Here is a 13,929-nt window from a genome sequence, read left to right as displayed (position 1 = left end):
GATACTTATTAGGGTTTGGGGTGGGGAGGGTAGGAACAATTTTAAAATGTGTTTCTTTGTCTTGAAAATATACCTTGCTCTAACATTATCTGATACCGTGAAGATGAAAACTTCTTGTTTCTAAGTGGGACCACTGTGGGAAAAACAACAACAACAACAACAGGATGTTTTTAAAGGGATTTGATTTTGGAGGGCACATGGAGTTTTAAAAACTCAATTTCTTTTTCCTGGATTAAGTGATAGTGTCACTGGTGTTTGCTAAAAAGTATGTCATTAAATCTTAGCAGAAATGATCATATCTCACTTTTCCAGTTGTGAAGTAATTGATCTAATGGGATATGGACAGTCACAAATGAATTACCTGAAGGGGGTTTGATAAACATTACATCTTGAATTAGATGATAAAAATTCAGCTGTACTTGGTGTCGGGATAGGATTCAAGGGTAGTTGTTTCACTCCTTTGTGTGACTTCCATGTTTTTTAATTTCCTACTTCCAACTGCCATTTAAGTAACTATTTAGGGTCTATATGCCATTCTTATTTCTTATATCCACCACTGGGGCATTTACTGAAGAAAATTGCATGTTCTGCTAAGCAGTATTTTAAAGATGACTTTCATATAGTTTTTTAGTTTCTCCGTCTTCTGAATGGTAAGTGGGTTAATAAAATAATTTCTGTCCCTTATCTGTAAGATTAGTATAGGAAACATACTTTTCTCTGTATAGTTTCTTACACTGTTAGCCAGACTTAAAATAATCTCTGTAAAGATGTGATAGCCAGACTTAAAAAAATCTCTTTTAAGATGTGACTTCCAAATAGCTCTCCACAATTTCATTCTTCTTTATCTGTAACAGGATAAAACTTAAATTTTTAATTATCTATCCCCCCATTTCTTGTATTATTATTTTCTCTCATCCTTATCTGTGTTGTTTTCTTTCTCTTTACTGTTCATTTCATAAAAGACTGCCAGAAAAACCTGTTGATCAAGCAAAGCTCAGTTTATTATTATATTACAATAGGGGAAAACCACCTTAACTGTGTCTTAGTAGTGTCTCAAAAGAAGGAAGTCAGAAGAGGTTATTTACATGATTTTGATGTCTGGACTTTGTGATTTTGTAGGGTAGAAAATGGTTGGTATTAAACACCTAGATTCTTGGATTGTCAACCCTAAGAGCAATTATACTATTGAATACACACTTTGTATTTATACCAGTATTTCATTCCCCCCAAAATCTCAAGGATAGTTTATAACACGTGACTATATTCTTTAAAGATTTGGTGGATTTCTCTGTCTAGGAAGCATCACCTGGGGTTAGTGCTTTTTTGTGGCATAGTTTCTTTATTTCTTTTAGGAAAATTGGTCTTTTTAATAAAGCTTTTTATCTAATGTCTGTTGTGATAAACCATTTTTTTATTATGAAATTATCCATTTCATCTAACTTTTCATATTTATTTTAGATTTTTGTGTATTTATCTAGTCATTTGTCTATTTTTAAAATTTTTTTCACAAAATTGCAGGATTTTAAAATGTTTTTTCCCATTCTCTACTTTTTTTGTTTTTGCTTTTATCTGTATTATTTATTTCCATGTGTTTTCTTTCCTTTTTTTTTTTTGAGAGAGAGAGAGAGAGAGAGAATTTTTTAATTTTTTTTTTAGTTTTCGGCGGACACAACGTCTTTGTTTGTATGTGGTGCTGAGGATCGAACCCGGACCGCACGCATGCCAGGCGAGCGCTCTACCGCTTGAGCCAATCCCCAGCCCAATATTTCCACGTGTTTTCTTTAGTTTATTAATTTCTTATTTTCCTAGATTTTGATTTGGGAATTCATTTATTTTTTATTCATATAGTTTTTTAAGTCAACATATTTTTCTGATGATAATTTTAGATGTATCTCAGATTCTAATATGTGAATATTTGATTACTTTTTGGCTCAAAATATTAAGTTTTGGTTTATATTTGTTTTTTTTTCTGATATTTTTGAATTCTAATTTCTTATTCAAAAGATTTTTCAAATATATGTAAGAATATTTAATTTTGAGAATTTCTGTTTCCTTCACCTGTGATTTTTTGTTTTTGTGTTGAGGGGCATATGGTTAATCACTAAGTTGTTTTGGTTCTCATTTGGTATTCATTTGCTTTGTTTTCTTGTATCTTTGTGTAGATTTTACATGTTTTAATACATTTTGTGCATTTGGTTGGTTTACAAGATAAGTTCAAGACCTTCCTCCTCGTCAATGTAACAAAGTACAGTTTCTTTATGAAAAGCCTGTTTTCATTTTAGTGATAATGGGGGCAATGTTGTTTTTCCTCTGGGGGTTGTGTTTTTTTTTTTCTTCCTTTCCTTTTCTTTTTACTTGCTAGATTCTGAATTCTGCCCCCTTTTTCTCTTCACTACTCCATCTCTTTAGTGCATCTCTTCCTTTTTATTTACCTTCTTTTACTCAGAAACAATGTTTTTTTTCCCTGAGCCCATGCATTTTTTAAGTGCTTTCCCCGAAGTCAATCTGCTTGTAATCTATTATATTTTTACAGTTTGAATGGACTGTCTTTTTCTGGCATTTACTTTAGATTAATCCTCAGCTCATTTCTAGTTTTACTCTTTTCACTTTTGCATAGTTTTTCTTAGATTGCCCTTGAACTATGAAGAAGCTCCTAGTGAGACTATGAGAGAAATTGCTAGGATTATGTATTTGTCTTTCTGCTGACAGGTAATTTGAAGTGTGCAATCTTTTTTTCCAATTGTTTTGCTAGGCATAATGCAGTTTTATTTTTCTTACTTTTTTATTGTTTTTAGAGATTATGCCACTATTTCTGTATTTAGGCGGCTTCCATTATTGCTAGTTTCCTAGAAGTCATTTGTTAGTGTCCTAGAAGTCATTTAAAACTCATGTTTAAGGCACACTTAATCTGTGAATTTCCCTTGCCTCTTTTTTTGTTCCTTGAACAATTTATCTGTTGAGGAAATATTTGTTTAATGTCAAATTTCCTACATTTCTGGATTTTGCTAAATGTGAACCTTCATTGTCGGTTTAAATGATATACCAGTTTATAGTGAATACAAGGGACAAAATATGTAGAGTCAAGAGTTCAGATCATATTTGGGTTTATTTTTTTTTAAGACTATGTTTTATTCTTGGTGAATGTATTCTTTTTTGGGGAGTAGAGGGTACTAGGGATCAACTAAGGGGCACTTAACTACTGAGCCACATCCCCAGCCCTTTTTATTTTTATTTCAAGACAGGATCTGGATAAGTTGCTTAGAGCCTTGCTGTGTTGCTGAGGCTGGCTTTGAACTTGCGATCCTCCTGCCTCAGCCTCCCAAGCCGCTGGGGTTACAAGTGTGGGTCTGTACTCTGGCTCTTGGTGATAGGCAGTATTACCTTTTGTGAGTGATGGATACTGTTACCTATAATCCTTTCAGGTGGTCCTTTCCCTCTTGGGTTGTTTATACACACAACAGTGTTGATTAGTATTCAACTATATACTCAGAGGTGTCCTTTTGTAGTCTTCAGAGTTCTTTCGTGGTGTATCCCTCTCTAGTATTTTGTCTTTTTGTTTCTAGTTTTCTTAATGGCCTTGCACTTGTCAACTTCATATGTTCAATTCATGGAGTCTATCAAGTTTCATCTGGGTTCTCCCTCTTTATGTCACAGCCTATAAATTATTTTAAGTAAACGGGCAGGTGTAGGATTCACAGTGGACGTTTCCCATATATTGTCTTAAAAACTGCTGTTTTGTATTCTCATTTTGTCTATTTAAGTTTCAGGCAAAAGGGTAAAGCAGGCCCCTTTTACTCCATCTTGTCCAGAAACAGATACCTGCTCATTAAATTTTAATATTTCAGGATACTCTGTTTCTGTTGATTAAAAAAGGCTAAAGAAATGATATTGTGACTATGGAGAAACAAAATACTAGGAAACAAATATGTAAGAAGAATTCTCTCCTGAAATGGGATTGTCTTTAGAGGAACACATTGTAAACAAATGGAACAAGAATTGCCAATTGAAATTCAGGTCCCAGTTTGATAGCTTTGTAAATTGTTTATAGTTTAGAACATTAGTAATGATAATGATCCTTTATTCTTGGGTTCTTTGTTTTTTCTTATCTTCTATGTGTTCTAGCTCCTTTAAACCTCGACTGAATATAATGAGAATCTGTAATAGTTAAGCCATAAAAATAATTACCACCTTTTGTTATAAATAAAAAGAGGTTTAAAAGGCAATACAAAGTGTTCTAGATTTATCAAGTGATTGGATTTAAGTATCTTTGAATGGTTATGACTATTTACTTTTCTATATGAGATTCTTTGTTAACTGGTAGGTCCTAGGTAGGTCCTATTCAACAATTTCATTGACCCAAATTCTCCATAATTCTGATTACTTTACATTGTTTAATAGTTTTCAGTAGTTTATGTTATTTCAAAAAATCTCTGCATAATATGAATTACATTTTTGCATAATTTAAAAACAACTGTAATTCTCAAATAATTCTATAACCTTAGTTTTCATTATAGTGCTATCATGTATTTACTCGGTTTTAAAGTATTTGCATATGTAATTATTGCAGACATCACAGAGATTTTCTTCAGTTGATGAACAAGTAAAACTTCATAAGGCAATGTCTCAAGGAGAGATTACGAAGTTGACAGTGAGACAGAAGTCTTCAGATTCGGATATAAGGTATAAACTAGTCACAGGATTAATAGTAATATAATTTTATTTAATGTCTGAATAGTTAAATACTGAGCTTTTGAATTAATTATTTTACTGACATTTCAAAAATAAACACCAATATTTACAGACACATAGTAGTTTAGGAACATATGTTGAGCTTTATCTTCTTATATACATTATGATTTGGGGGAAGTCTGTAAGTCATTATGTGACTTATGGTCTTTTGCTATAAAAGAGATTAGATTAGATTAGATGAGTTTGAAAATATGTTCAGGCTTTGGACTTGGTTCTGTCCTTAGCTAAGTGTTTCAGAAAAAGGTTTATAGGAAATAATTCTAATCTCTTTAAGAGAGCATATGAATTTTTTATTTTCAAATACCTTTGTGTCATGTTATGTTATATAAACATTTGGACCCTCACTGAAAACTTCTTTTTGGTTCATGACCCTATGGTAGACTAGTTCATCACTAACTGTAGGGGACTTTTCCAAGGTATCCAAATCCAGAGCAGGACATAATGGAAGTCAGAAATTGGGGAATAAGATATAACATAGTAAAAAGAACATATGCCTGGAAAGCATACCTGTTATATATTTAATTTCTACTCCCTCCCCCTACAAGAAGGACAAAACAAAATACATACACAAAACTAGAAGCAGAGTGTCTTGATAGGAGAAAGCTGAATCCTAAACCATTTGGGTAAAGCTGAGAAGGAAGTATCTAGTTTATTCCCCAGTCTTAACATAAAACAAGAAATTTATCTCTAGAAAGGATAAAACAGAAGATCGCTTAGAGTTTACAAGATTCCATTGAGGGCCAGGGCACATATTTGGAACAAGGGGATTTAAAATCCCCTAGCTTTTTTCATTTCCTTAGTTCCTACACTTATCATACTCTTTAGGAAAATGGTCCAAAGAATCCTTGGGACGTTAGTCCTCCCCCTTCCTGTAAAATTGGGCAGCCACAGAACTTACAGGAAGAATATAGTTTGGAAGCCTCATTAATGCAATGCACACTAGAGTTTCTAAGCAGCATTTTAAAAATCTACTTTTAGTCATATTTAGACACCAGTAATCATCATACATTTGAGGACCATGCCTTACAATGAAGAAACCAAAACTAAGAGAAACAAATAGATAAACTTGGAGAAAATACACTATTCAGAGGATAGAAAACTTCCAGACAGATGAATGCAACTATCAATGGAACTTCTGCATAATAAATATAATTACATCCATGAAACTAAACATGGTGCATGAAAGAGAAACATTCATAATAATAACAACTTTTGAAATTAAAAATATGAAGTCATAAAACAGCAACTCAGATTGTAAGAAAAGTGCAGAACATATCAGAAAGATGAGCAAAAAAGATAAAGAGGTGGAATTACAGGGTTTTTTTTTTTTTCTTTTTTTTGAATTACAGGTTTTTTTAGGAGATCTAATGACCCTCATGCTAGGAGTTCTGGAAAGATAGAATGGAGAAAATGGAGAGGACAAATTATTAATAGTAATTTAACTAAATTTCACAGAACTAAATGATGTAAGTTTCCAGATTGGAAGAGGCTGCTTAGTAGTCATAATGGATGAAAATAGATTCATAACCCTCCAAAAGCATGCATCATAAAAAGAAAGAGACAAAGTAATTTCCATTATGATGATGATTTTCAAATGACAGTTACATAGGAAGCAGTAAGGGAAACCACTCTAGATTGGAGCAATTTAGAAAGTGCTGGGAAGCATTTCTTCAAGATGAAATGGAGTACCTAATATGTTTGAACATATTGAAAGGAGATATATACAAAAAGAAAAACATCTGAAAATAAATTGTATGTAGAAGAGTGAGCAAATGTAAGCTGGGAATTTTGGCACCTGACTATAAGTTCAGCTCCTAGGAGACTGAGGCAGGAGGATTGCAAGTTTGAGGTCAGACTGGGCAACATAGCAAGACATAAAAAGGGCTGGGAATGTAGCTTAGTGGTAGATTGCTTCCCCAGCCTTCTGGGTTCAATTCCCAATACAAAGAAAACAAGAAAAGTGAACAATGTAAAACAAAGCAATTTTCATGAACAAATAGGAAAAAATCCCTCTAGAATACAATAGGTCATATTGGGAACTACATATCTTATCTGTGATTAGTTACATAGTAAAAATGAATACTGAATATTTCTAAAAGTAAATCCTAAATATTGAGCTACCTAAAATTAGAGTATTTGTGGAAGACAGTAAGAGTAGTGGAACATGCTGAATTGTTACCTGTGGTCGTGGTATAATAGCAATATAAATACTAAATAGCAGAAGAACCAATTATATAAATTCAAAAGGATTCCCTTGAGGAGCAGAAAGTGGGAAGAGAGTGGCAGAGGGATGCTATTGTTTTTAATAAGCCCTGTAGAATCATTTTTCTTTATAAGATATGAATATAAAAGATTAATAATTTCTTTCTTTCTCTCTCTTTTTTTTTTTTTTGTAAAAACATGGGATCCAAAACCAAATAACCCTGATTTTAACTTCCATTTTCATCAGCTCTTTAAGCCTCAGTTTGCTTAAGTATAAAGTACAGATACCATACTCTCATGGTAGTTGTGAAAATTAGGAATCTAGCATATAAGGAATAATGGATGCTCAGATATTTAAAGTTTTATTTACATACTCATGTATTCACAAGTTAATATACAATAAACCTCCTAATACAAGGTTAGTATATATAATACATGGTCAGTAAGTGTGAGTGTTTTTATTATCTAGAGGTATTTCCTTGATATATATAATGAAAGAGAGTATAATCCCTTAAAAGAGGCAATATAGTATAGTAGGTGTGATTCTCAACTTTGTCTCTCACTAACTGGGTAGCTGTATGAGAGTTCCCTAGTGTTTATTATTTTATTATTTTAAAATATCTTTATAGTTGTTGATAGACCTTTATTTTAATTATTTATATGTGCTGCTGAAAATCGAACCCAGTACCTCACATGACAGGCAAGTGCGCTACCACTGAGCCCCAGCCCCAGCCCTATTTTTATTTTTTGGTACCAGGAATTGAACCTAGAGGCACTAAGCCACTGAGCCACATCCCCATCCCTTTTTTATATTTATTTAGAGATAGGGTTTCCCTGAGTTGCTTAGGGCCTTGCTAAGTTACTGAGGTTGCTTTGAACTCAGGATCCTCCTGCCTTGGCCTCCCAAGCCACTGGTTTACAGGTGTGCACCACCTCACCTGGCTTTTTTTATTTTGAGACAGGGTTTAGCTAAGGTGCTGAGGCCTTGTTAAGTTGCTAAGACTGGCCTTGTCTCCCAAGTTGGTAGGATTATAGATGTGCATCACCACGTGCACTTCCTAATGTTTAAATCTCCAGTTTTTCACATGTATAATATTTATAGTACAGTTTGATTATCTCTGTTTCAAAATGTTTAGTACATTTAGTGTTTTGATTTCAGATTTTTCAAATTTTGGAATCTGCATATATATAATCAGAGATTTTGAGGATAGGAGTCAAGGCTAAACATGAAATTAAGTTCCATATACACCTGCAGTCTATATTTTGACTGAGACCTGTCACCTAAGTCTGTTGAATTTTCTACTTGTGGTGTTATAGCACTCAGAAATTTTTGTGTTTTATAGAATTTGGGATTCATATTGTTTTGAATTACAGATATTCAACTTGTAATTTGTTAGAAGTAAAGTTGTTAAATTAAAATACTCCTATATAAGCACTTAGCATTGTGCCTAAAACAAAATAAGAATTCATATAAGTAGTGGCTGTTGTTAATTATACTATTGCTAATTTTTGAATATAGTTAGTGACATTAAAATGTTTATAATAATAAAAAGATGTAAAATTATACATACATTATTATTGCAGTGATATTAAAATTGACATGGATAAAGACTGGAAAGAAATTACAAATAATGTAAAGTAATGTTTTTTGGAGTGGTTGGTGGTTAATAATGATTTATTTTAAAGTATTTTATTTGTTATTATAATATCTATATGCTAAATCCAACCTGGATGGGAGATAGTAATGATAAAATATCAATTTAGGAATTAGAAAGCCTATGTTGGAATCCTAGTTCCACTTCTTTGTACCTATTTTGTTTTAGAAAATTATTTAAATTTTCTGAGAATTATTATTTTTATATTTAAGATGAGGAAACTACCTTTTAGGTAAAGTTAAAATTGAAGGTTGAATATGATTAAATTTAAATGAGGTAATGTAAATGAAAAATTTATAAAATCTAGTATGATATACAGAATCACTGGGACATGCTGATTTCTGTCTACCTTTTTTTTTTTTTTTCCTTTCTCCTTTTAAACAGACCTCAGAGAGCTAAGATGAGATTCTGGGCCAAAGGGAAACAAGGAGAGAAGAAAACTACTAGAGTAAAACCTGCCATTCGGTCAGAGGTTTCAGCAATCTTTGCTGGTTCAGATGTGATTCCATCTCATCAGTTTCCAGATGGTAAAAATTGTCAATTTTATTTGACTCTTTTTAAAATTTTATTTAAAATTATATTTTCTATTTACTCTTCCTGAAAGTTTGCTATTTCTTTAGAATTTATAATGACAATCCTGTTGGCTGGATATTCTAATGAAGTAGGACCAGGATTGTTAAATGCTTCCTTAATAAGTAAAATTACAGTATTCCTATATTAAAAGCTCCAAGAATATGTGGCAGAAAACAATGAAGCAACAACCACCTCAGGAATGATTTTGAATCTTAGGTGAGCCTTAGTCTTCTGTACTGCCAAAATTTAGCCATTATTCATTTATTTAACAAATATGTATTTAAAAATTTTTTTTTAGTTGTAGACAGGCACAAAGCCTTTATTTTATTTATTAATTTTTATGTGGTGCTACGGATCGAACCCAGTGCCTCACATGTGACAGGCAAATGCTCTACCACGGAGCCACGACTCCAGGCCCAATCATGTATTTTTAGTATTAACAACAATAGCCCCTCTTTGAGTGCTTACTACTTGTAGGGCACTATTCTAAGCATATTACATGTATTAACTCAATTGATCCTGACAACAGTGTTGCCAGGGTTGGTATAATTATTATTCTCATCTATAAACTGAGAATAATAATTATATCAATGAGGAAGTTACTTATTTATACACATATAGTAATTTGAAGAGTTAAGATTTGAATCCAGGTAGTCCAACTCCAGAATCCACATTCTTAATCACTATTATATGTCAATGTCTACCAATGCCTAGTGCCTTATAATATAGCTATTATTTTTGTTTTGGAGCATGAATAATAACATATTTAGAAGTTCCCAATAGTTAGCTTTACTCACTCTCTAAGGATTCTAATAATTCCACTATTAGATTACCCTTCTTCCTAGGCCTTTTTCTGAGTGATGACAAAGAGATTTTTAGCTACTATGTAAAGATGTTAATTATCTTCAGGGATATACATCAGAGGTGGGTACGTGGTAATGAGTGGTTGAAATATCAGAACTAACTAAAATAGAGATCTTAAGAAGAAAGCTGTTATCTTTTAAGGAAGGATAGAATAGAATCAGTAGTAATAAGTAAGCAAAAGCTTTTCATATCTAGGACAAAATAAAGGGGCAAGGAAGAAGAATCATAAATCTTGACTTAGGAATGGATGGCCTGGAGCAGAGGCACCTGTCAGCTCAAAAGGAGTGGTAGAAATGTGTCTTGTGGCTTTGCTTCTATCTGCTAACAAACTGATATGGATAATTAGTGGATACTGCAACTTTAGTTTGGAAAACTTTGAATTTTCTCACCATTGCATTACCAAGGTGTTCAGTTTCTTATATCTTGTCTAATTGACAATAATCATTCTAAATTTTTCATTTTCCGTAATTATATTCTTTGTTGTTAATCCCAAAGATGCATAAAGATTTTAGTTGAAGTAATATTATTAGACTTTATTATGTTTGCTTTATGAAGACACCTATATAAAAATTAGAATTATAGCTTTTTATTTACATTTGGGTAAAATTTTATTAACGTAGCTCTTGATTTATAATGCTAAAATAATATTATGGACAACTTTTATAGAGTCATTTTCTTAGAAGACACTATACCAGTTGAAATAATTGGATACTTGTTATGCAATGGAATTAAAATAAGTCAATATCAATTTAAATGTACTTATATTCTGTATCTTTTTAAATATTTTTTTTTAGTTATTGGTGGACACAATGTCTTTATTTTTATCTGGTGCTGAGGATTGAACCCAGTGCCTTATGCATGCTAAGTGAACGCTCTCCCTCTGAGCCACAATACCAGCCCCATATTCTGTATCTTTATATTCTTTATTCTGGTGTCATGCTTGAGATTTAATTTGTTTCAATTCCTGCTTTAGGTGGCAGTTATTATATAGGGGACCACTCTTTTGCTTCATTATCAAAGTTAGCTTTTAGATGAAATGAGAGGCTGGGGTTGTAGCTCAGTGGTAGAGTGCTTGCCTCGCATGCATGAGGCGCTGGGTTCAATCCTCAGCGCCAATAAAAATAAAAAATATGGAATTAGAAGCATTAGACAGAGTAAGAAGCATACATGTTGGGGAAACAAGCATGTATGAAGTGAGAGGCCAACGTTCTCAACAGGCTTCAGATGGGGCTTGACAAGTCTGGTCTAGTTCTAGATTGTAAAGATTACATGGAATCATATCTCTGGTGTAAACAATTGCAGAGAAAAATTCACTGTTACAGACAAAGCCAGTTTATTTCTACAATTTTGGGAGAAATTCAGACAGTTATATAACAAAATTCTAAATACTAAATACAAAAGTAAGACAGTTAACTGTCTCCCTAACAGCTTGCCAGCTATCCCCAACTATTATCACTGAAACTTGTGGCTATAGAACATAGTAAATAAAATTAATAATTTAATAATTTTCAAATTTCACTGATTTGTTAGACTTATATATAGCTGGATATTCTTTTAAACAGATGTAGCAGAGATAAGACTAGATTAATAGTCAGTATTTAATATGCTAGTTGCATACTTTCCGCTTTTCTTTGGAACTGAGGTCTTGGGATTTAGGTTGATGTTCTGTATGTTCTATAAGGCACTTTCATCCACGTTTCCAATATCAGACCTTAGCTCTTTGGAAGATATAATAGTATTTACCATTAAAATATAGTGATAATTTTATCCAGGTATGGTGCTACTTGCCTGTAATCCCAGCAGCTCAGGAGGCTGAAAAAGTAGGATTTTGAATTCAAAGCCAGCCTCAGAAACAGCGGGGCACTAAAAGAAACTCAGTGAGACCCTATCTCTAAAGAAAATACAAATCAGGGCTGGTGATGTGGCTCAGTGGTTGAGTGTCCCTGAGTTCAATCACCGTACCAAAAAAAAAAAAAAAAAGTAGTGATAATTCTTATTTACATTTTCTGTACGATTGTACAATCTGGATTTATTGTATACCTTCCTGACCACAAACATTAATGTTACTTTTCTTTTCAGATATATTGTGTATTTCCTTCAGTAACTTACTAAAGGACGTTAAAAAGAAGGGCGTGGAGATGATCAATATTTTTTACTAAACATATATTTTTGGGTATTCTATCTTGATTTGTAGAATTAACTCATTATAACCCAACACCTCCTTTGAGCCCAGAATTGCCTGGTAGTTGCCAGAAAGAATTCAAAGAGAACAAAGAGCCTTCTCCAAAGACAAAGCGAAAGCGAAGTGTGAAGATTAGCAGCGTGGCTTTGGATTCTATGCATTGGCAAAATGACTCTGTCCAAATCATAACAACTACTAGTGATTTAAAGAGCATGGATGAATTTCTTCTGAAAAAGGTACACTTTGCTTGCTGAGTTAAGCCTCTGAGCAGCTTTGATTATGGATGGATATATATGTATAAAAATAAAATGTGCTCTTCAGAGATGGTTACATATGCTTCAGTAAGTTAGATTGTTATTTAGCAGAATATAGAATATGCATTAATAGAATATGCATTAATCCAACTATATAGATGGGATGTAAGGTTTTAGGCTTTATTATTTATTATTGACTTCCAGTTCACTATAATTGCAACATTGCATTTCAGATATGAAGGTAAGGCTTGTCCTTGGCCATTTGGAATTGTTCTTATGGTAATAGAACAATAAAATCATATAGTGTTCATAGGGACCTTAGAAATTATCTAGTATTAATAAAAGTTTGCTTATAAAGTCATACTTTTACCTAGGTTGTATCATAAGAGCCTGTAGCTTCCACTTTCATGACAGGCATTGTTGAAAAGACAGTATAATTCAGCTTTTGCATTTGCCTCTTTTTAATTAGTTGATTTTATACATTTCTTTCTGTTGCCTTCAGATGCATGACCTAGATAATGAGGACAGCAAGAAGGATACACTAGTGGATGTTGTATTTAAAAAAGCCCTAAAAGAATTTAGGCAGAATATCTTCAGCTTTTATTCATCAGCATTGGCGGTAAGCTAGACTGTTAGCAGATATTCATCAATTCAACATATGGAAAATTTAATAATAATGATTTTAGAAGATAGTACAGAGGCTTTATTCAAATAGAGATTTCTCTGTTTCTTGTTTGTGTTTATAGGTAAAGAAAAGTATACCAAATGCCTCATATTAATACCTTCCCTAAATTTCCTTGAGTAGTTTTTCCATATTGTGAGCATTTTTATTGTCTTTAGGATGTTGATTCAGGTATTTTGGGTATGATTCTTTTTCACCCAGTGGCTCTGTAGTTTTTTGACTTCTCAGTCCTTTTAACTCTGTTGCCAAGCTATCATTTCCAGTTCTCCTATGTGTGGAATATATTATGCTACTTTTTCCCAGTGGAATTATGACAGCATATGTCCATTGATTTCTTTTTTTTTTTTAAGTTATTTATGGATCTTTTTTGGTACATTTTTTTTAGTTGTTAATAGACATTTATTTTTTTTTATCTATTTATATGTGGTGCTGAGAATTGAACCCAAGTACCTCATACATGCTAGGCAAGCGCTCTACCACTGAGCCATAACCCCAGCCGCATGGTCATTGATTTTTGTATGACATTTTCTGGCATTCAAATTTGTCTTATACTTTCACATGATATTTGTCATATTTTAGAAAATTTATTTTTATTGCTCAGTAATGCTTTGGTCTATTGAATTATTATTAGTGTTTATAAATTATCTTTTATAAATGATTCATAACTGATTTTTCTTTGTTGTTTTTGTTCAATCTTTTTTTTTTTTTTTTTTTTTTGGTACCTGGGATTGAATCCAGGAATGCACTGAACCACATCCCCAGCTTTTT

The 13,929-nt window shown here is 32.6% G+C and overlaps 1 protein-coding gene across 1 annotated transcript in view; it reads left to right on the top strand.

Moving 5' to 3' along the window:
* Myo9a (myosin IXA) overlaps nucleotides 1-13,929 on the top strand; it is a 254,323-nt gene that overhangs the window by 180,028 nt on the left and 60,366 nt on the right. The window contains exons 28-31 of the mRNA XM_026387807.2: nucleotides 4,568-4,680; nucleotides 8,991-9,133; nucleotides 12,238-12,461; nucleotides 12,982-13,098. Coding sequence (XP_026243592.2) covers nucleotides 4,568-4,680; nucleotides 8,991-9,133; nucleotides 12,238-12,461; nucleotides 12,982-13,098 — 597 coding nt within the window. The remainder of the gene's footprint in view (nucleotides 1-4,567; nucleotides 4,681-8,990; nucleotides 9,134-12,237; nucleotides 12,462-12,981; nucleotides 13,099-13,929) is intronic.

This window comes from Urocitellus parryii, chromosome 6 (assembly GCF_045843805.1).
Source record: "Urocitellus parryii isolate mUroPar1 chromosome 6, mUroPar1.hap1, whole genome shotgun sequence".
Classification (NCBI taxonomy): Eukaryota; Metazoa; Chordata; class Mammalia; order Rodentia; family Sciuridae; genus Urocitellus; species Urocitellus parryii.
Note: the sequence above shows the minus strand (reverse complement) of the source record. Positions and strands in the feature narration are given on the sequence as shown.